The sequence below is a fragment of the Bactrocera tryoni genome, chromosome 1 (assembly GCF_016617805.1).
Source record: "Bactrocera tryoni isolate S06 chromosome 1, CSIRO_BtryS06_freeze2, whole genome shotgun sequence".
Lineage (NCBI taxonomy): Eukaryota > Metazoa > Arthropoda > Insecta > Diptera > Tephritidae > Bactrocera > Bactrocera tryoni.
The window spans coordinates 48,344,885-48,368,199 of NC_052499.1; the positions used below are offsets into that span (position 1 = coordinate 48,344,885).

Genomic DNA, 23,315 nt, shown 5'->3' on the forward strand with positions numbered 1-23,315 from the left:
TTTATGTTTGTGTTTGTGGCGCTCTAACTTTCTTAGCTCGCCAGCTTCGCTGAGTCGCAGCTGCTTAACGGACCAACACAAGTTGGTTGCAGAGTTGGCGAAGACCTTGAGGTGGCTGGGAGTGAGAAATTTGAAGGAGCTTTTGTTGAGCGTGTTTTCTTTCACTGAAGTGTGCTTCTGTTAAATGTTAACAGCGCTTAAGAACAGAGCCCTGTTAGCTTTACTGATCGCGATTTATGGCTCTGCAGTATGTTGTGGAGTATTGATGACTTTTGGCTAATGATTATGGATTATGAAACGTTAATATAAAACGAGCTTCCTTGAAAAACGAGTATATACGAGTATGTACTTATAGTTATAAGAAATAATATTTAGTGGGATTGTGTTCTTAAGGTACTTTTTACCACTTATATTACAAACGACTATACAAATTGATCGTTTAATGACTTAAGTGAATGCCAAGAAGAAAGGGACACTACCACCTTGCATATATCTTCTTCTTCATTGGCGTAGACGCCGCTTACACGGCTATAGCCGAGTTTACAACAGATAGCCAGTCGTTCTTCATTTTCGCTATTTGACGCCAATTGGAGATTGCAAGTAAAGCCAGGTCCTTCTCTACTTAGCCTTTCCAACGGAGTGGAGGTCTTCTTCTTCCTCTGTTTCCCCCTACGGATTGTCATCATCCATGTCTCTGCTCCATTTAGCAGGATGGCGATGATGAGAAAGAGGACTTTGCTTCGCAATTGCCCTCTAAGTTCGAAGTAGCTCCTGTTGGCAAAAGTTGGATTTCGAGGCTGACGTTGCTTTTAATGCTGGATCCAAGACAGATGAAATTATTTACAACTTCGAAGTTATGACAGTCAACAGTGTTGTGGGAGCCAAGTCGTGAGTGCGACGACTGTTTGACTGATGACTGGAGATATTTCGTCTTGTGTTCGTTCACAACCATATCCATAAGCTTCGCTTCCTTATCCAGTTTGGAGAAGGCAGAACTAACGGGGCGGTTGTTGAAGCCAATGATATCAACATCATCGGCATACGCCAGCAGCTGTATGCTCTTATAGAAGATGATACCGTCGCTATTTAGCTCTGCAGCTCGTATTATTTTCACCAACAATAGATTGAGAAGTCACATGATAGGGAACCTCGCTTGGTATCGCACGGCTCGGAGAGGTCTTTTCTAATCTTGACTGAGCTTTTGGGGTTGCTCAATGTCAAATTACACAATCGTGTTTACTTTGCGGGGATACTAAGTTCAGACATCGCAGTTCCTTTTCGTGCTGTCAAAAGTAGCATCGACGAAGTGGTGTGTGTGGCCTTTTTCGAGACTTGGCGCATTGTGAATATCTGATCAGTTGTTGATTTTCCTCGCTTGAAGCCCCAGTGATAACGTTCTATTAGTTTGTTGATGGTGGGCTTTAATCTTTCACACAGTAAGCTCGATAGAACCTTATACTACTGTGATCAAATTGAAAGGTGAATTTTGTCCATTTCATCTCCTTCAAAGTAATACCCTCACGCTGCAATACAATTAAGCCAACGAATTTTCCAGTCATTATAGCACTTTGAAAAATCCTCCGTCGTGCTGGCCTTCAGAGCCTTCTTCGATTCAGCTTTTATATCCTCAATTGAGTCAAAACGGTGTCCTCGGAGTGGTCATGTGAATTTGCTGAACAGCCAGAAGTTACACGAAGGTAAATCAGGCGAATGCGGTGGTTGCGGCACGATATTAGTTGAAAATGTGGCGAAATGATCACGAATAACCAATGCAGTATGAGATGGTGCATTATCGCACTTCTTTGTTTAATAAATTCACAAATCGACGCGTTGCTCAAATACTAATGAATATTTTGAAATTTAGCATAGATATCACTAACAGTACTACCAACTTACAGAAAGAAAAAAATTTATATAAATTAATAATAAAATTAAAAATATATTGTATATTAAAAGTATAAATTAAAAATTCAATTTGATCACAGTAGTATACGATGTTCAGGAGGCTTATCCCACGGTAGTTGGCGCAGATTGTGTTCTTTTTTGAAGATTGATCACACATAAATTCCAATCATCGATGCATGGTCCATATAAGTTCTTCGCCATCGCATTTGAATAGCTCGGCCGGCAAATCATCGCCCCCCCGCTTTGTTGTTCTTCAGACGGGTAATTGCTATTCAAACTTCTTCATTGTCGGTCAATGAAACGTCTGCTCCATCGTCATCGATTGGGGAATCGGGTTCACCACCTCAATTCATGCTTTCACTGCCATTCAACAGGTTGCAAGGAACCATAACTTCAGTACGCTCTGGGCATCAGTCACTAGATCACATCTAGAAGTGCTACAAAATCTCCGCTTTTAGGCTGACAGAGTAGTTGTGCACCTTAAGTTCAAAATTTTCCCATTTTGCAGTTGTATTATTTCAAATTGTGATTTACGAACTACCGTTTTTTCCAAATTAGTTAAACCTCCGATTTCAGAGAGTTTGAGTGTGAGTATTTTTCTATCGAGCGACTTTTTGAGTCTGGTATAGAGGAAACAGTCATTGAAGACCATATCCGCCGTACACATTGCGAGGAGATCTAGTTGATAGTCATGGCTTTGTTTTCACTAGACTTTGTCTAGTCAGGAAAGAAAAACGAAAATCATTTTTTTCTATTGTAAACAAAAATATTATAGACAACACTGCTTTGAAAGCAATAACCGCATAACGATTGGATGAAATGTCATGAAACTATATTCCATGTAGTAGAGCGTGCTCTTAGAAAAGAAAAAAGAAGTCGGTAGAGTGATCTTAGGTTAGGTTAGGCAAATGCGCTGATATCTCATGAATTCACGACTAATCCCAATTGGACTGCTGGAGGCGCTTGTTCGTTGTGATGCCCAGAACTATTATGTATGGATCAAAAAGGCCGTGGCATATCTACAAAACACATGCCACAAATTTATTGAGGCCGCTAAAATCAATTCCAGCCATTTCGCCGGGTTCATGAAATGTATGACAACAGAGATGCTTCAAACTTAGCCTGCTGAGGTCTGGACAGTGGAGGAGAAAGTGTCTGGTTGTTACCGACAGACCGCTCTTGCAGTCAGGCCAAAGCATTTACAGCACATGCTTCAGTTTGGTGGAGGCGGATGCAAAAAAAAACTATTTTCTACAATTATTATGCAATTTTTTTATGATTTAGCTTTTTGAAATAAAAAAAAAAATAAAAAAGAGCATCTAACTCATTCAGAAATATGACAATATGCTGCTAATGAATTTAACTAGAACACTGCTAGCCAATTAATACTGATTATTTTAGTAAAGAGAAATATTCAACATGAAATTATGTTTTAACGAACGCGCATTAAAAAAGTGAAAATTAATTTCTTCAAAGAACTTTCTTATTTTACCTTAATAATATGCGGCTTTTGAATGTACTTAGTATATATGTATATATGATACTTTATATACATTAGGGTGGACCAAAAAAAGTCAATACTTCCATCTTGGTGTTACAAAATGTCTTTTTAACGATTTTTTTTCAATCTCGTTAAATGCAAAAAAAAAAATAATGAATAATAATGAATTTATCCAATAATAAGGGTGAAACCCAACATTTTATACTCTTGCATCTTGCAATCAAGGCCAGGGATATACCGAAAGGTGTACAACGTCTAACACAGGATCGGAATCGTATACTCATTCACTGATCAACATATTCGGCATAAGGTTTGTTAGAAAAACGAAAATCATTAAATGTGACCTGGTCTACGAAAAGAAAGCTAACGTGCGAAAGCTAGTTTTCTGGGAAACAGCTGTTATAAATATAACAACTCGTTTTCGCCAGTTTCCACGTTAATCAAAAAAGTGAAAATTGATATTCGGCATAAGGTTTGTTAGAAAAACGAATATCATTATATGTAGTATATGAAAGTTTGGATGGTATTAACTCGATTGTATCTATTTTTCCCAATATCACATACTATTAACATGCCACATATTAAAAAACCTATCATATATTGTCAGCCGGATGTTCGAAAATCTTTATATTAGGTATATGAGGGTTAAGGGAAGTATTGAGCCGATTCAACCCATTTTTGGCGAAAATTCATAGAGAAGGATTATCCCTGAATATCAATTACATATCTCACACATTTCCCAATATTTTCGATCAAAAGTCAACTTTAGGTACTGGTGTCCAAATATTCGGTACTTAGGGGCTTGAAGAGCTATGATTGGATTTGAACAATTGTTGTTCATAAAGTGGCATACACTAAAGGCAGTGGTGGATTCAGAGAGAGGAAATGAGGGAAATTATATAAATAATAAGAAACATAATAAGGAAACAGCGTGAAAAGCAACGATATGTGTATGTATATTCTATCTCTAACTCACTCACTCCTCGTGATTCTTCAGAAAAAATCGATCGATCTGGCAAAGGCATTAAATATGATAGACACGCTATTTGTAACGTTCCGAAATCAAAGACAAAAAGCTGAGAAATACTTTCGATCTATTTATTCAGGCACGAAAAATAATGGCGGCAAAATTGAAAGTTGACGAAGAAAAACCAGGAAACTGCGGCCGACAAACAAAACGCGAAAATTTTTTGCTTAAGAACTTGCGAAGAATACTACAGGGTCTTAGTGTACATTCCTCTGTTGGATATAATCGGCGAAGATTTAAAGAAGCGCTTTTCTAGAGAAGTATTGGATGGATTTCAACTGAGTTTGCTGCTTCCAGAAAAAGTATGTGCTTTGAAAACCAAAAAAATGGAAAATTTTTTTGACTGCTTTATAGACCTCAAAATCAAAGCCTCAAAGATGAACTTGATCAATGGCAGTGCCATTGGGGGCAGAAGCAAAAGTCTAAAGACAACCAGTTACCGTTTACTGCATTGGAAACATAGAAGAACTGCGATCTAGACCTATACCACATAGTTTTCTTTCCATATTCCGCAAACTTCCTGTGACGAATGCGAGCACTGAACGCTTTTTTTCGACACATCGCCGCTTGAAAATGTGATTGAGGACGAATAAACTACAAGATAGATTGATCCGCCTGGCGTTGATGCAGCGGTTCGATTACGCCTATCTACGAACTCGTATTTTTTTGTACTAGGGAACCTGCATACCAAGTTTCATCAAGATATCTCCATCTTTATTCAAGTTACAGCTAGCACGGATGGGCAGAAGTATAAACAGACAGTCAACCGGACTTCAACTTTTCTCGTCATCCCAATCATTTATGTATAAAACTCTATACCCATCTCGTTTAGTTTTAGGTGATACGTACACTAGCTAGAAAACTCATAAAAAATAAGATATTCTTTCATTTTGAAGCATTATTTTGTTAAAAAAAAAATAGTTTGAAATTTTAAAAATTAAGTTTAAGGATTTCAAATTGACCTCGAATAACTTTTGAACGATTCGACTTGGAAAAAAATTATTATAAACCGCTTTTGCTGACTCTTAAATTTGTTAGGAGAATAACTTTTCACTTTTACTTAACATTAATTTGTTCAAACGCATTAAATATCTAAATAAGAAATTATTCATGTGTTACTCTTACTGTTATTATCAAATTTTACCAGCATTTTTTTCACAATTTCGAAACATATTTTCTCCTTATCGAAGAAAAAATATATAACCTTACTTAGGCCCACCCTAATACGCATACATATTTAGAAATGTATGTGTGTGCATTTTCGCATATAAAATTGTCCAACTTGCCAGTTAAAGTCTCGGTAGCTACCCAAAAATTGCAATCACCCACTTTCTGCTGACCATATTTGCAGAACGAAAATATTTATTGAAAAACAAAAACAATTAAAAATGGCATTCTTAGACTATTTAGTGTATATATGTACGTATATATATGTGTAAGGCTGTTTGTGTGAACTAATAATACTTAAAGGCAGGTAAGAGCATAGTTGTTGTTGCAATTTTCACGCCACCGTTCAGGCGTGACAGCCAAAAGCGACTGAGCGCCAATTAATCTGCTTAAAGAGTGAAATTTTTTAATGAGACAAATTTACTTCTGGTTGGTACCGCCTGGTGAGCCCGGCTTTAGAGAGCAGTGCGTTTCATGCGTTAATTTAAAGTGCATTTGAAATTATAAAATTGTAAATAAATAAATTGGAAGTTTTTACGTGTGGAGAAAATTATTATACAAGCGCATATGATATATATACATATATATGCATATATACATATATTACATATAAATGTATATATATGTACAAATATTAGTATATGTGTGCCAATACTTTAAAGTCACTGTTTAATTAAAGTTTTTTTGCAAAAATTATTACGAAAATATTTTTGGGCTTTCCGTCTCTCGAATATCAAAGCTCATTTGGTGCAATGGGTTTTGAAGTATTTTTTATTAAGTGGCAGCGCTTGCCAAGCTACCATTTTTTTTCAAATTGTTATGATTCATTTGCCTTGCCAACTATTTAATGAACACATTTCCCATTACGCAACACGCGAAAACAATTTTGCTTTTGTTTATATTTTTCTTAAATTTCATAATAAAATGTACCTGTAAACTATCGCTGTCACTTAAGTAGGTTGATGTTGTTGGGCTTATTTTTACAAGCATACAAAAAATGTTTCTATGGACTGGAACGCCAACTTGAAAAAATGCAAGAGGGATATTGTGGTCATTAAATATTCCGGTAGAGAAGTGTTTTGGCTATTTTCAGGCGACCAGTGAACGCAAGAAACAAGGTAGTTCTGTTTTATATAAATAGTACTATATATTTATATATGCTACTAAAGGGCCTCGAGGTTCCCTACTTTTTTAAAGAAAAAACACAGAAACTTCAAATTTAATGGGAAATGTTTATTATCATTCGAAAGAACATTCTTTGGTATTTAGATTATCTCAGATGGTCCAATGGTCATCCAATTTTCGTTACTCGTTCTAGCATTTCGACTAGTAACGGGCGAATTACACGCGTGATATTTTACTTCAAGGCCTGAGTCGCAGCGGCATTGTCCGCATAAACTTTAAACTTTACATATCCCCACTGGAAAGAGTCTAATGGAGTGATATCACACGATCTTGGTGGCCAATCGACCGGCCCAACCTTAAAATTATTTGCTCACCGAAGTGTTCTTTCAATAAATCTTTTGATGTGTGGGAAGTGGCGCCGTCTTGTTGAAACCAAATGTCGCGAAAATCACGAGCTTCAATTTCAGACATCAAATAGTCAATTATAATGGTCCCCATTGACGGTTACATTTCTGTCATCGTTTTTGAAGAAATATAGACCAATTATTCCACCGGCCCACAAACCAAACCAAACCGTTGTTTCTACTGGATAAAACGGCAGCTCTTGAATCTGTTCACGTTCCTATTTTCCCCAATTCGGAAACTTTGCTTGTTTACATACCCATTGAGCCAGAAATGGACCTCATCGCTCAACAAAATTTTCCTCGAAAACGTCGAATCTTCTTGGAAATTTGCAAAAAGTACCTCTACTTGGATGACCCGAAAAAGGCTCGGAATTTCGACTAGACATGAGACAATAACTTTCCATCATGACAACTTTCGGTCTTATGTTGCAAGACCGGTTAAAAATTATTTGGGAAAAGCTGCTGGGAAGTTTTTCCTCGCTCGCCTTATTGACCAGATCTTGATGCAAAGCATTTTACTGAAACACGGTTCTAAAATTCGCTCAATTGGGTTTTCGTCGCCACCCCGGTTCAATATTTTTGGTGTGGAATCCTCAAACTACTCTAAAATGAGAAAATATTATAGCTTCAGATAAACAATACTACTTCGAAAACATTTTTTATTGAATAAGGGTTCAAAATTTGGAAAAAAAAATCCCAGGAATACTGTTATAGGGCCAATACATTATGATTTTGTACTTTACTATTTGGTTTTGTGTATATAACTTCCCTATCTGCTTGATGATCAGAATCACGTCATAAAAAGCAATCTCATAACACAGAATACAGGAGATTTAGAGCTTTCACAAGTTTCTTTAGCTTTCATAATTTTAAGTTAAGAAAACATATAGACATTTAACAAGTTGAAGGCAAAGATTTGGATATATGTATATTCAAGCAACGACGGAATTTTTTATAGTTTCAACAGCTACAACAATAACAATAAAGTTTGATTTTTCTCCACAAAAACATATTTTTACAGATGTGTCACTTTGAGATCGAATGCTCCAGGCTATTTTCCTTAAACCCAAAACGGAATATGTGAGTAACGCCAAAGCTTTTTATAGTTCTTCAATGTTTATTTCCGATATTTCTCCGAATAAATAAAAAGTTAAAAGGGAGTTTAGAGCCACTGCTATTGTAAAAGTCTTGCTTTGAAACTTCCTTCCCAAACACGCATAGTTAGATCCCCATTCAAATTTTCCCGCATACGCCGGTGCTCACATAACTGCTTTCGTACAAACCGATATTTTTTGCGAATGCGCTAATAATTAAATAATATTTATTGTGCGACATTTTGGCACAACAATCGATGCTTCATCACACACCTTGTGACAGTGACACGCTTTGCAGTAGCGTCGCCCACAAACCGCAAGGGTACTCCTGCGCAATTCGTATGTGAGCAAATTGAAATGTAACCGCAAGTTTTAAAAAGAAAAGGTAGATTTTAGTGGATTTTCAAAAAACCACCAACACGTTGCAGCAACGAAGGTCTTACATGGTGCCACCTACGGTGTTGTTTTGGCAATTTTCCCATCAAACCAGTGTCTTTATGCTGTAATGTACATTTATGGTAGATAAAAGTTTAGACCTACATACATACATACATAAACCAAACATACAAAAATGTATATGTATGTTTGTATGAATATTTGTGTTTCCTCTTGCTTGCACCAAAACTAAACTGCCATAACTGTTATTTTATATCAAAATAAAAATTATATGTTTTGAGTGTGTGTAAAGTTGACGACTGCTACAATTCATCGCATACAGCAATTGTTATTACCTTTACTAATTACCTAACTAACCGCCGCAATTAACAATGTGAATTTGGCTTTTTTGCTAGTTTCTTTCATTTTTTTGCTAGCGTCCGAGCCGTCTCATTGCTAATTGTTTACAGTTAACAACGTTATTTAATTTTGGTCAATACCTCGATGGTGTCAAAGCATTCCACTACTTTCACTCTCATTCACCCCGACAAAATGACACTTTTATGCCACCAAGAAAACATATAAAAATAAAAACAACAATTTTCGGTTAGCGTTCAACTAAATTGGCCATATCACCAGAATAACAACCTGCAACAATTAACGAGTTTGTTCAAGTGTTAAGTGTTCAAATCACGTAATAATCATACCGTTATAGAGTAGTTCGAGTTTAAAATGAAATTTTTGTGTATTTGCAATGGCATGGCTTGCTTGGAATGAAGTGCTGAATCTTGATGCTCAATGAATTTTGATTTTTGCCCTGATAGTGTGTTACTCTGCAGAATATTATATTTTGTTGAGTTCGTCAAAGTTAAATCTTTAATATTATTTTTTATATTAACTCTGAACAAGTATTAAATTTGTACCACCAAGACGGAAAGGTCGGTTACCATATACAATATATATGTATACATATGTATATGTATGTATATAACTGATCAACGTGACCGGCTGAGTTGGTTCAGCCATGTCCGTTTGTGTATAAGCGAACTTAACTTGTCCACCGATTCTTGAGATATTGATCTGAAATTTTGCACAAGTCCTTTGCTCCTCAAGAAGCTACTCTTTTGTTCGAACCACTATAGGATGCTCTTATTCGGTGTAGCGGAAGATAACGTATTACGTGCCTTCTTTATTTACCAATCCAAAAAGGAAGATTTTCCTCGAAATAACAGCCCTTGGCTGGATAAATCGGCTGTTGTGGAAAGTTGACATTATTGCACTCACTGCGATCGATTTTGCTTCAGTTTAAAAAAGTCTTCAATAAATATTAATTATAACGGCAAAGCTTATGTGCCGTCACTTAGAAACCAAGTCCCGAAATAAAAAACTGTAATTCTATATTCTATAGCTAGTTTAAATATTTATGAATATTTCATATATTTAAAGTAAACGAAATGCATACTTCTTAAATTCTTTTTCAATGAAATCATAAATTATTAAAAGAATTTAACTAAATAGGCATATACCACATTCGCAGGTTGATTATGTGCAAGCAATTTAAATAATTAACACTATCCAGAGTGCATCCGTGAATTTCCAGACTATATTTCAAAATTAAATCTGGCAAATCAGTCAAATAATCACAGGTTCAAAATGGGTGATTTCATTGGTTGTTGTTGTTGTAACGGATATCATGGTCAGCGTGCTTGATTGAATGGATTTTCCGGTGATTTGTTCCATTCTTTCATAAGTATTTGCTTCCACTGCGATAAACGCATTGATGGATTTTCCGCTTTGATACGTGGCATATTGGCTGTCTCGAAGGCTTTGTAGGCAGCGCGCATTCGCTTTTCTGGATGTTTGTCCTCCTCGCTGTCTTTCACACTAAAATAAGAATTTATTAAAAATAGAGAAAAATGTAATAAACAAGAAATAACCTTCTTACCTCAGTGCTGCCAAGGCCTGATCGACATTTGTTGCAATTTCAACATCGGCCATGGAACGATTTAGATTTTCCTCGATCACTGGTTCGGGTAAAACAACACGTGCTCCCAACTGTGGTTTAGCTGCGTTAATGGCATCAATAGCACGTTGCTTCTTTTCCAATTCTTCCAGAATTTGCTGCCGATGTATCTTAGCAAGTGGTTGTTTTCCCTGGGTCTTAATTGATGACATTTCTTGATCGAGTAGCGCCTATAGAACAAAAATTTAAATATTTGCTAATTTGTAATGTAAGTGAACAAAAACCTTTGCCTCCGTCTTTCGTCTTATTGCCTCAGCCCGTTTCTTCTCCTCTTCCTCACGCCTTTGTTGCTTCTTGGCCAAATTTTTATCATTGTCTGCCCATAGTCGATCCTCTGCCTCCTTAGCAGCACGTTCATTTTTGGCCTGTTTCACAGCTTGTTTTCGTTCACGCGCCTCCACCGCCTTTGAATTTGTTACCATTTTCTTTGGCATTTTTGCAAATGATTTAAGGATTTTCTATTGAATGCCTTTAAGGCTCTTTTAATTGTTGCACACAATAATTTCGCGAAATTTTGATGGATATTGACATTTGTAAGAGTCCATGACCAGGGTTGTTAAGGTTGACAAATTTGATATTTTTACAATCATATTCCAACACTGTTCACTATAAACAGCTGTTTACGCGAATGTCAGTGTAATCAAGAAACAACATAAACTTTGATACAAACAAGAAAGTGCAGTACAGAAAAAAGTAAATTATTTACGAAATGGACATAATAAAAGCTGAAATCGCTAGAAAGCGAAAATTACTTGAGGAAAAGCAGCTTGTGGATGATAAGAAAAAATACTTCAAACGTGGTGAACTAATTGCCAAGAATACAGAAGAAATCCTACAAAAAGTTGGTTATAAAAAACAAGAAAGTCGCGAGGAAGACCAAGTACCCGAAGGACACTACAGCTATGTCTCGGACGGACAAAATATTCTACCGCGCTCTGAAGTCATACGTCGTTTACGCGAACGTGGCGAACCTATACTTATATTTGGTGAAACAGAATCAGATGCGTTCCATCGCCTGCGCCAATGCGAGATCTCCCAGCCTGAAACTAATCGTGGATTCCGTAACGATTTCCAGGAAGCAATGGAACAGGTAGATCAAGCATACCTACAAGAAATGTTCGCCAATACACCCACCGCTAAAGAAGAACAAAAATCCGATCTTGCCGAATTGGATGAAACGGTCACTTGGGATAGCATAAAAGAGAGTGCCATTAAGATGGGTCGTGGAAACAAAGAATACGACATGGATGTGATAATAACGTTGCTAACGTTTTTATTAAAAATGTGGAATGATCAAATCGCTTCGTACTCAAAGCAGGAAATAATGTCAACTAAAACTAAAATGGCACGTGTAATTTTCACACAGACGCGTGAATATGTGAAGCCATTATTTCGTAAGCTTAAGCATCATACCCTGCCCGAAGACATATTAGATAGTTTACGTGATATTTGTAAGCGTCTATTGAATCGCGATTACATCACAGCGAGTGATGCTTACCTAGAGATGGCCATAGGCAATGCACCCTGGCCTATTGGTGTCACTATGGTGGGTATTCACGCACGTACGGGACGTGAGAAAATTTTCTCCAAGAACGTAGCACATGTAATGAATGACGAAACACAAAGAAAGTATATACAAGGCTTGAAACGATTGATGACGAAATGCCAAGAGTACTTTCCAACTGATCCCTCGAAATGTGTAGAGTATGTCAGCAAAAAGGATCGCATATAAACAAGTTTGAAAATACTTTGACACTCACAAATGTTTATTTAATTTGCTAAAACGTAAGATTAGTTGTAAATTTGAAAAATACAATCAATAAAGGCTTGCAAATATGCAATATTATTTTTAACTAAAATTGTCACAAATTGCTTACTCTATTGGAAGTGAATTATTCTTGCTGTATTCTTATTTTTTGCCAAGTTCAGTAGCACGTTCGCTCGATTTTTCTACAGCATTGATGAGCGTCGATCTGCAAAAGTGAAATGATTCATGTATTTTATAATATTTATTCAAAAATTTACTAATTTTATTTCATACCTCAAGTTGCCCTTTTCAAGTTCATGTACACCTACAATTGTAGCACCACCAGGTGAACAAACCTAGTTGATTTCAAATAAATGTATATTCGTGAATAAAATAAACAAGTTACTAAAAACAAAATTGAAATTAGCTACCTCATCTCTCAAAACAGCTGGATGTTTCCCGGTTAGCAAAACCATTTTAGCAGCTCCCAATAACATTTGTGCGGAGAACTGCAATGCCATTTGTCTGGGCACTCCTTGTTTGACACCACCATCAGCCAAAGCCTCAATTATTGTATATACAAATGCAGGACCACAACCAGCAACACCCGATACTGGGTCTATCATCGATTCAGGCACTTGCTGAGCAATGCCCAAAGAGTTCAGCATTAAATGCAATTTTTCCAAATCTTGTTGTTTCACATAGGAACCAGGTGAATACACGGTGATACCTTCACCAATTTGCATTGGCGTATTGGGCATTGTGCGTATCATTTTCAAGCCTTCCACAAATGAGAATTTCTGAAAATGACTTGCATTACCTTAGTCCAGTTGTTTTTATATCCAAATTAATAGAACTAAATACCTCTTCAAGTGTCTTTAGCTTAACGCCAGCTAATACCGAGACAAACAGCTTATCCTTATCTTTTAAAGTAGGCGAGTGTAAGCTACGCAGCTGTGCAGCCATTGGTGTGAGAATATGTGGCTTCACACATATGAATATAATATCGGCTTTGTCCAGTACTTCATAGTTATCGTCTGTGGTTGCAATGCCAAGCGCACGCCAGCGCGCAAGATTTTCTAGGTTTGGTCCCGACACCAGCACCTGTGAGGTTTTCACAAATTCCCGATTTATCAAACCGGAACCAATGGCAAATGCCATATTGCCACCGCCAATGAAACCGATTTTCTCATCCAATTTCGCCATTCTTCTCACAATTGCTTTAAGGGCTAGCACAATAACTGGGGAATATGTAGCAAAGTTTAGTACAGTAATACAAATATCAATGAAATTATAATAGACACTATTGATTAAATCCCAATAGCATTTGGAATGGGTAAAACGGTTTGTCAGTGTGTGAACTCGTTTCACAGCTGTTTTTCGCAATTCTCCCTTGCGCTGAAAATTTGTTGTCATTTGCAATTAGCTTCTTAGCAAGTATGTTTTAACTTAGCACCTATATTTCATAGCTTTTATCACCTTTTATCAGTGGACGTATTCTGTTTTTATCACAATTTACCTTGCGTATACAAACTGTCTTCCGTAGCCGGCAACAAGATTCTGATTATTTACGTAATTACCAATTAATATTGCCAGATGTTTAGCTTAAGTTTGTTTTTTGAAAAAATTTTAAACAAAAATAAAATATAAAATAAAAAGGTCGTTTTATAGATAGCGAAGTTTTCATTTCTGATTATAAGAAAGTTATATTACATTATTTGTGTTAAATTAGGTATTTTCAAATATGTTTTTAATATTAAAAATAAACAAAAACATTTATTACACATCTGTTTAACTTTTATTTAAAGCTGTATAATTAAATTTGTCTGTAAATAAATATATGTATTATAAGCGCATACACAATTGTTTCCCAAAATAGTTCAACCAAATATTGCACTGCGTTTCCGTTGAGCGCCACCTATCGTTGAATAGCGTGATTCTAAGCTTGAGTTTGTTACGTCAAATAATTATCAAATAACAATAAACACAATTTCAAATATATTGGTTCCTGCGAGTTTCTTTGCGCCATTACAGTTTTTTACACAATTACTACAGGGATTTTATCACTGAAGAAAATACTCACAATCATTCATATTATTATTGGAAAGGCCAAATACACAAGGAGTCGTGGAGTATAATTTGTTATTTGTTAAAATAGCATGGCTGTAAATATTTTTATTATATATGTGCACAATATTAGTGTTTTAAACAATGTCATTATTGTGCATTAGTTAAATCAACAACCGGCTACTGCTCGCTTAATAAATAAATCAATACAAAATTGTGAGTGCTAGATTTTCCATTAAATGGAAGCCAGAAATATGCAAACAACTACTTACTTACCAATTTGCCGATGGAAGTACGTATTAACCAATTTTTTTACTTCTTTTTGAACATGAAGAAAATACATACATATGTATGGCTACATCTAAGTTAAAATTTACCGGGCATGGCACATATTACAAAGTGGCTTTTGTGGAAGCGTCAGCAATGAAATAGCTCGAGGCAGTACATATCGTAAATAACCAAAATGTGCATTCGCTTTTCTTATATTTATTTATCAAAATTAGATTATTCTGCATTCGACGCAATTTATGTACTTATTTGTAAAGATTGTACTACTGCCTTCAGATATTCTAAATATTAAAGTCTGATGCCGAAAAGTGGAAAATTTCGTGCAGATTTGTTCACAGTTTTACCAACTATTTTTATTTCTCTATTTACTTATATGTACATATATAGACATACATATGTATGTATGTATGTACATATATATGCGTTTACATGATTAATATATACATGTACAGGTGTGCGATTGTCTTTTTTTGTGTCAAATAGTATGTTGTTCGAACAATTTCTAAGTTGATTGACTCTGCTGATTGTCCGGCATTCATTCATAACAATTGCAAATGTTCCGTTAACTATTGCTCGTTAATTTATACGAAAAGTAATCACGTTGTGATGGCTTCTTTCGATTTGCCACAAGCAATAAAAGCGCAAGTGAAACTTTGCTTGAAATGATTTAGAAAATAGTGAGAGTTGACAATGTGAAAGAATAATAGGAAATCGTTTTTATTACAAAAGTAGAAACTATTGTTCTATTTTTTACATTAAATCTTGGCAATGTTTTGAAAAATTGTTTATTCCCTTGTACATGAAGACATTTTTCAAACATACAAAGATGGAAACGGAATGTGTTTGACAAGCACGCAGCAGATCATTTATATTAAAAAATGTAATCGCTAACTATTCATACAGTGTTCATATATTCATAATCGTACATACATAATATGTATGTTATTCATAAATTATTAGTCATTGGTAAACCTCATTTATAGAATCATTGCGAAGTTCTGTTGAATACTTTTTTAAAGAATAAACGAAGAAACTTAAAATTTAATAGGGAATTTTTATTATCATTCCAGAGAACATCCTTTGGCATTTATTTTTTGAAGATTATCTCTTTTAAATTTTGGCGGTGGCCACGTCTCAGATGGTTTTGATTGATGTGATTGATGCGATGTGTGGGAAGTGTCAACGTCTTGTTGAAACCAAATGTCACTTTCAGGCATCAAATAGTCAAATAGTCGCTTATCGTGACGAGATTATTTTTTCTAGATGAAATGATAGTGGAAATTCTTCAGGTTGCTCTTTGTCCCAAATGCGACAATTTTGGTTGTTTACATACCCATTGAGTCAAAAATCGCTGAACACAATTTGGCTCGAAAACGTCGGATCTTCTTGGCTTTCACTTTTCAAGAGCCGGTGCGAAGCGATGACAGATGAATCGATGTTAAGAGAGTGGGTAGCTGGTGGACTCTTCTGGCGGGAGTATGCCATCATCTTAGTGACCACACCACTGTAACGTCTTTCCGGCGGTGGTGGCTGCTTTAACGGTTTCCGCAAATGTATTGCTCAGAAATGCAGCTTTCTTTACTGAGATGTGCATTAACTCCGATAGCCGAGCGGTTATGCTGACTTTGAGCTAACCGACTGTGCGCTTAAAACTAGTCAAGAAGTGCATGAGCTCATTAACAATGGATTCAAGCTTCTTCCATATTAGATTTGTATGGGTGTTCGGTCACAGCGGAATCGCCGAAAACTGCAAGTCCGATGAGCTTGCTAGGGAGGGCACCCTTACCTCAATTTCATCCGATTGGAAGCGAGCTCATATTCCGACGTCCTCTGGCGCTGGACCTATGGAGCTCGGCAAGTGTTGGTTCACAATAAATGTGAAATGCTTCTGTACCAGAGTGAACCGTAAGAGGTCCTCCGAACTACTTGTTCTTATCAAAATAAATCTTGTCGCATTTGTAGGTGTTCTGACTGGATACTGCCTAATAGGTTCACATGCGGCTCGGCTAAATATTTGTCAAACGCTCTTTGTCAAAGCTGATTTGAACAAGGCGAAAGGGAATCACCTGGTCACCTTCTGCGGACTAAAGGAAAGTTCAAACTGCGAACCTGGGAAAATTTATCAGGATCTGGTGATCAATTTTTAGGAGTATATGAGTACCAAAAAGGCTCACGACTTCCGGTCTATGACCAAGTATCATCTGGGTAGCCTGAGAACATCCGTTTGAAGGCGAGCTAAAGTGAGAAGGCGAAAAATCCCCTACACAGGGTTGTGCGCTGGGCTTAGGACCCGTTACGTAAAAAAACGCACCCAATGAAAAATAACAACCTGGAATGCCCCGGTCCCTTAATTGGGAAGGTGCCGCTGCCCAGCTGGTTGATGTCCTCGTGAATATTGATATCATTGGGCTTAACAACCGCGCCGTTAGTTCTGCTTTCTCCAGCATGGATAAAGCAGCGATGCAAATGGGTCTGGTGGTGAACGAAGGCAAGACGAACAAGAAAAAACGTTCACTTTGGCTACACCGAAGGTAATATACCCTTCACAGTTACATTTCTTTTAGTAAATATGTGTCCAGTTTGTATAGAAGCTATACGCTATGGTAATCCGATCTGAATAATTTTTTCGGAAATTATGTTATTACCTTAAGCAGTACTCCATGTCAAATTTCGTGAAGATACCACATCAAATGCGTAAGTTGTCCATACAAGCCCTTGATTCCGATCGTTCAGTTTGTATGGTAGCTATATGCTATAGTAAACTGATCTGAACAATTTCTTCGGAGATTACATTGTTGCCCTGGAAAATAACCTGTGCCAACTTTTGTGAAAATACCTTGTCAAATGTGAAAGCTTTCCATACAAGAACTTGAATCCGATCGTTCAGTTTGTATGGCAGCTATATGTTATAGTAGTCCGATATCGGCAGTTCCGAAAAATGAGCAGCTTCTTGAAGAGAAAATGACGTTTGCAAAATTTCAAAACGATATCTTAAAAACTGAGGGACTAGTTCGTATATATACAGACGGACAGACAGACAGACAGACGGACATGGCTAAATCGACTGAGCGGAACATACTGATCATTTATATACATACTTTATAGGGTCCCCGAGGCTTCCTTCTGGGTGTTACAAACTTCGTGACAAAACTTATTATACCCTGTTCAGGGTATAAATATCTCCTGTCATCAAACAAACAGTCGTCGCACTCGCTACTAGGCACCCACGCCACTGCTGATAGTCATAACTTTGAAGTTGTAGGTAATTTCGTCTATCTTGGAATCAGCATCAACACCAACAACAACGTCAGCCTCGAAATCCCACGCAGGATAACTCTTGCCAACAGGTGCTACTTCGGACTGAGTAGGCAATTGAGAAGTAAAGTCCTTTCTCGGCGAACAAAAACAAAACTCCATAAGTCACTCATTATTCCCATCCTGCTATATGGTGCAGAGGCCTGGACGATGACAACAACTGATGAGTCGACGTTGCAAGTTTTCGAGAAAAAGTTTCTGCGAAAGATTTATGGTCCTTTGCGCGTTGGCAAGGGCGAATATCGCATTCGATGGAACGATGAGCTGTATGAGATATACGACGACATTGACATAGTTCAACGAATTAAAGACAGCGGCTTCGTGGCAAACTGAAAATACCCTGTTCAGTGCATAAAACTCCGGATCTCACAAATATTTAAACTTATTCGCAGTAGCGAAGGTTAAAGAAACTACCCTACTTCGTTTAAAAATAATATATTTAATTGCAATTTTTTCGTATTCTGAACACACTTTCTACATCCAACCGTTACATGAAGAATAACATATTAATGTATGCAATACACAAATGATGATTACATGAGCAGCCAATTGCACTTACAGGCATTATTATAGAGTAGCTCGCCTATAGCTTGGTAGTTACATATGTATGTATTATCACTGTAATTATGCTTGCCGCAGCGCCGACCGCCCCACCCAAAAGCGCTTTTAACAACCAACTCATTGCCTTAACCATATGTGCATAAGTGGTTAGACATATTTTGGGGCGAAACGGCTGCCCGCATTGGCGAAGTGCGGTTTCTCGCAAAGTAACAGTAATTAGCGCCTGCAAGCATTCAAAAACTCAAGAAAAAAACCAAAACTCGAACGCAAATAAGTCGGCGCATGCAAGCAAAGCGCAGCGAAGCGAACGATAAATAGCAAATGAGGGAGCGCTTTAAGCATTAGCAAGGCGCATGCGTGCCGTTACCATTGATTTGCAGCCATGTTAGACATGCAGTCAGCACGATGGGCAGTTAAGTACGCGTGTGTGTGCAGTTGTATGTGTGCGCATACATAAGCTCATAAGTGCTTCTACGCATATTGAATGCTATATGATTTATTACGTAGCTACAGGTATATAGTTGGATGTAAGGCAGCACGCAAGCGCTTAGCAGCCGCAATTCGCAATGCAACGCAATGCAGGGCAGCGCAACGGAACGGTATGCAGCTCTGCTGCTGTTTTGTTGGCAACTTTTGCCGCGTCTTCTTTTGCTTTCATAATCCATGCGCCAATGTGCGGGTCGTATATGCACAAACCAACAACAACAACACAAATGTTTGTGGCAAATATGCGCACACATCCAAATATCAGTATGTGTCTTCGTTGTGCCACGGCGCCACATTATCCTCAAGTGCTGTTGCACTAAATTGATTTTTTTCGGCTCGCTGCGCATCCATCAGCGCACGCGCGACGCCAGCGCATATCGCTTTAATACAGCGCCGCAGAGGGCCGACAAGCGCCAGCATCCATTCAATTTCACTTGGCCGTAGCGGCTTCCAAGCGCCGTTACCTAGTTAATAGCCCCCCGTCGGTCACAAATCAGTGCATCTCCGCTCATTTCTGCTTGATTTTACACAATTTGCTGGCATTAAATTGAAAATGGAAAGTAATTGCGTGTCATTCATTATTGTGTGCCACTGCTACATACATATGTATGTATATGTACATATTTATATAGTACAAATATGGCTTTTGAGTATAGGTAACAGGTGTGTTTTCATACTTTCATACTTTCGGTTGCTGCTTTTATTATGACTATGCGCGGGTGGCGATTTAATCGCTTTACTTCAATATAGTGTTGCCACATTCTGGAATATTTTACCTTTTCTAAATAAATTTGGAAATTTTCAATTATAGTCGAAAGGTAGATAATTTTTGCAGGGACAAAAAATAGCAGTTATTTCATACATTTTCACTAAGAAAAATCACTATGAAGAAAGGGTCAGATATACTATATATGATGAAAACTCTTATTTTGTAAGCGAAAAAAAAATAAATTGTGACAATAAAACACCCCGAAATTGTAAAAGAAAACGCCAAAAAAATTAATTATTCATCAATATTTATTTTCTTGCCTTCAAAGTAATCCCCACCAGATGTAACACACTTATGCCAACGATTTTTTCGATTTCGATTTCTTCGAAACACCTTTCATCAGCACTTTTTGGGATGGCCTTTAGTTTCTTCAGCGAATTTTGTTTCATCACCAAATCTGGTGGTTCATCGATGGTATTCTTTGTGTTTTTGGCTTTAAATTCGGTCACAATCGTGGCTCGATGCGATGGTGCATTATCATTGTGAAAAATCCATGAATTGTTCTTCCTTATTGACCGCTTCTGCCTACGGAACAAATTCATTATGGACCAAATCACGAATATCGAAAAAAACAATGAGCATCACCTTGATTTTTAAGCGTCTTTGCCCCATTCCGATGATGGTTGACTTGTTTGCATGCCAAACTTTAACCCTTGTCTCATCCGCAGTTATAAAGGTCTCCATGAATGTGGGATCGGAGTTCGTACGATCAAGCATGTCCAAAGAGACCTGTTTATGGTAATCTTTTTGTAAAAATGCAGCTTTATCGTAACGAGTCGAGAAAGAACGTATTTCATACACAAAATATCCACCAAAATCATTCAAACAGACTCGCGAGAGATGTCGAGCTGGCAAAAGAATCTCTCTAACTTTTGCCTGACGTTTTTCAAGCACCCTATCCTTCACCTTTTTAATATTATCATCAGTTGAAGAGATCGAAGGTCGTCCAGAACGAGACATGTCTTCAACAATCTCTCGACCATCTTTGAAGACTTTGTTCCACTCGTCCGCTAGCATCTTCCAAGCAGAAGTACTAGGCATAGAAAAAGCCTGCGAAGTTCTATTAGAAAACCACGGGAATATACATAAAGCAACTATTTTTACGGACAGCCAGGCGGCCCTCCTGGCATTGTCTTCACCCATGACAAATTCCAGTACAGTTCACAACTGCAAGAGAGCACTAAGCTCAATAAAAGACAAGCTCCAGCTAAACTTGATCTGGGTTCCTGGCCACAGGAACATTTTCGGTAACGAAAAAGCAGACGAGTTGGCAAACGCTGCAGGAGCTTTCCTCCAGTGAATCCAGGGCGGACTATTACCAAGCCCATAGGATCGATAAAGAAGGAGAATCAATAGACAATTTCAGCCAAATTGCAAACAACAGGTGGAAAAACACTACAAAATGCATCATAACTTTAAACAATTATGGCCAACATATGACAGGAAAAGAACCAATGACTTATTAAATAGGTCAAGAAAAAGTATTTACAGAATAACAGCTACCACAACAGGGCACTGGCCGTTTGGGGAACATGCATCCAAAATGGGATTGCCCTACAACGACATCTGCCGTGGCTGCGGAGTAGCAGGGAACAAGGAAACAATCTTCCACTTTCTCTGCGAATGCCCAGCTCTAGCACAGATCCGACACAAAACACTCGGAATCCACCAAGCACCAAACCTTGAATGGATTTCCACCAAAAGCATATCGGACATAAGTAGTTTCATCGAAACCTCAAAATGGTTTGAGAGAGAAGGTGAAACGTAATAGCAGTTACAGGAGGTTCTACGAATAGTGTATCAAAATGGCACATCAAGTGCTAATTGAGCCCGATAGGGCTGCACTCCTACCTACCTTGTTCCACTCGTATGCTTGTGTTTTTTTGACAGATCGCGGTCATATTTGACATGGTAATTAAGAACAGTGCTACCAACTTAAAAAAATACTTTTGTTTCAAATATCATTTACCCGGGAAATTTAATTACAATTTCCGGATGCCTTTTGGTCCCAATGTCTAATGATTGTTTTGTGAGGAAAAAAATAAATTGAAAATTAATTATTAAACTAGTTTTTTTTGCCTATTTCTTCATAATTGTTACGGTCCCCGCATTTTTGTATCCAAAAAAAACCAAGTGGTATGAGAACCATTGGAAAGGAAAGATAAAGTAACAAAAAATTAAAGGAAAATAATTTAAGGGCGATTTGGTGTAAGTGGCGGGAGTTATTGTGTTTTTAGGAATTTAAAACGGTTTATTTCGAGTACAAGGTGATGTCTTCTCTGCAAAACTAAATAACAAAATCGCCGTCTACCAGACCGTTGTAGTGTCTTCCAAGCGGAGATCACAGCAATTAAAAAAATCTTCTTGTTTTGACAAGCAGTGTGCCCACGACAAGGAATACATTTATTAGTACTGATAGCAAGGGGGCTCTGACTTCACTAAAGGCTCTTACGCTTTCGTCTAAGTTAGTGAAAGAATGCCTATAATCTAACATCCTATTTCACGATAAACCTGCAATGGTTTCCAGGACATAATGACATTCCATGGAACCGTAAAGCAGATGCAGTAACCTGAACTGGCACACCCCAGAATTAGACACCGGAAAACATGGAATTTATATCGCTTTGGTTAATTGCAGATATTTAATCGACAAATGTGTTATAAATATAGCTGAGTCTCGGTGAAATCAATCCCTGACTTACTTAACAAGCAGAAAAATGTGGCATAAATAGAATATACATAGACCGCACATGCCAACTATTGAAATTAAAAAAAAAAATTATATAAGAACTCTAGTAGGAGTACCAACAGGTCACTGTCTAATAGGCAGATATGCCAGTGGACTAAAACGCCATATAACGATTACTATAGAAGCTGTCCGAAGGTAGAAAATGAGGAAATTATCAAGCATCTTTTATCCGATTGTAAAGATCTATATGGGAAAAGAATCGCAACTATCGGTCGAGGGTTTCTTGATTACTTCTTGGTGGTTGAAAATATAAAACTTTTCGTACTGCTGAACTTCATCAGAAGCACAGGGTGGTTTAGAGAGGAGTCAATAGAATGTAGGAGCTTTAGTCCCGGTTGTATTAAAAAAGGTTTCCTAAAGGTCTAGGTGGATCGTTAGATAGTCACTCTACCTGCTCACATACTTAATGATATTGCTAATGTTTAGTTGGAAAGTAATCCCTGCAATCCTCATTGGTCCGGTTATTTCAGCACTCTTAACCTATGATGATTAATCATTTTTAAGGACTCAATTTATGGTTTGAAAAATTGTTCATCGTCGACCAAATTTTACTTAATTCAATAGCGGTATTGAAACACTTTTGCCGCCTTATCGATTTCACTATATTTAAACTACATCTGTAGTAGTTGTTGCTATAGCAAGTACACAGATATTGAATAATACGGTCTTTGAAACCTGGGTTTCAATATAATAAGAGAAAACTCTGAATAAG

The 23,315-nt window shown here is 37.3% G+C and overlaps 3 protein-coding genes across 5 annotated transcripts; 1 reads left to right on the forward strand and 2 right to left on the reverse strand.

Moving 5' to 3' along the window:
* Positions 1 to 10,179: 10,179 nt before the first annotated feature.
* On the reverse strand, positions 10,180 to 11,164 carry LOC120777826 (coiled-coil domain-containing protein 124). The gene is made up of 3 exons (XM_040109367.1): positions 10,846 to 11,164; positions 10,544 to 10,791; positions 10,180 to 10,482 (listed from the first exon to the last, which is right to left on the reverse strand). Exons 1-3 carry the CDS (start codon positions 11,053 to 11,055, stop codon positions 10,296 to 10,298), a joined length of 645 nt encoding a protein of 214 aa, XP_039965301.1. The 5' UTR covers positions 11,056 to 11,164; the 3' UTR covers positions 10,180 to 10,295.
* Positions 11,165 to 11,262: 98 nt separating this feature from the next.
* Positions 11,263 to 12,480, forward strand: LOC120777817 (pre-mRNA-splicing factor 18). The gene has a single exon (XM_040109357.1). It carries the CDS (start codon positions 11,331 to 11,333, stop codon positions 12,351 to 12,353), a length of 1,023 nt encoding a protein of 340 aa, XP_039965291.1. The 5' UTR covers positions 11,263 to 11,330; the 3' UTR covers positions 12,354 to 12,480.
* On the reverse strand, positions 12,367 to 13,923 carry LOC120777795 (pyrroline-5-carboxylate reductase 3). 3 transcript variants are annotated; one of them, XM_040109338.1, is made up of 5 exons: positions 13,888 to 13,923; positions 13,233 to 13,609; positions 12,800 to 13,168; positions 12,663 to 12,724; positions 12,367 to 12,594 (listed from the first exon to the last, which is right to left on the reverse strand). In XM_040109338.1, the coding sequence occupies exons 2-5, from the start codon at positions 13,572 to 13,574 to the stop codon at positions 12,531 to 12,533; spliced, it is 837 nt and encodes a 278-aa protein (XP_039965272.1). In that variant the 5' UTR covers positions 13,575 to 13,609; positions 13,888 to 13,923; the 3' UTR covers positions 12,367 to 12,530. The 3 variants fall into 3 exon arrangements, with proteins under 3 accessions (XP_039965272.1, XP_039965280.1, XP_039965265.1); XM_040109346.1 differs by having other exon boundaries at positions 13,848 to 13,891; XM_040109331.1 differs by lacking the exon at positions 13,888 to 13,923 and having other exon boundaries at positions 13,233 to 13,839.
* Positions 13,924 to 23,315: the final 9,392 nt, after the last annotated feature.

Coding starts and splice junctions, on each gene's coding strand:
- LOC120777795 (XM_040109331.1), bottom strand. CDS start 13,784: ATGACAACAAATTTTCAGCGCAAGGGAGAATTGCGAAAAACAGCTGTG. Junction 12,725..12,799: donor CAGCTGTTTTGAGAGATGAG/GTAGCTAATTTC, acceptor GAAATCAACTAG/GTTTGTTCACCTGGTGGTGC. Junction 12,595..12,662: donor CTTGAAAAGGGCAACTTGAG/GTATGAAATAAA, acceptor TCACTTTTGCAG/ATCGACGCTCATCAATGCTG.
- LOC120777817 (XM_040109357.1), top strand. CDS start 11,331: ATGGACATAATAAAAGCTGAAATCGCTAGAAAGCGAAAATTACTTGAG.
- LOC120777826 (XM_040109367.1), bottom strand. CDS start 11,055: ATGCCAAAGAAAATGGTAACAAATTCAAAGGCGGTGGAGGCGCGTGAA. Junction 10,792..10,845: donor GACGAAAGACGGAGGCAAAG/GTTTTTGTTCAC, acceptor TTTGTTCTATAG/GCGCTACTCGATCAAGAAAT. Junction 10,483..10,543: donor CAGGCCTTGGCAGCACTGAG/GTAAGAAGGTTA, acceptor TTCTTATTTTAG/TGTGAAAGACAGCGAGGAGG.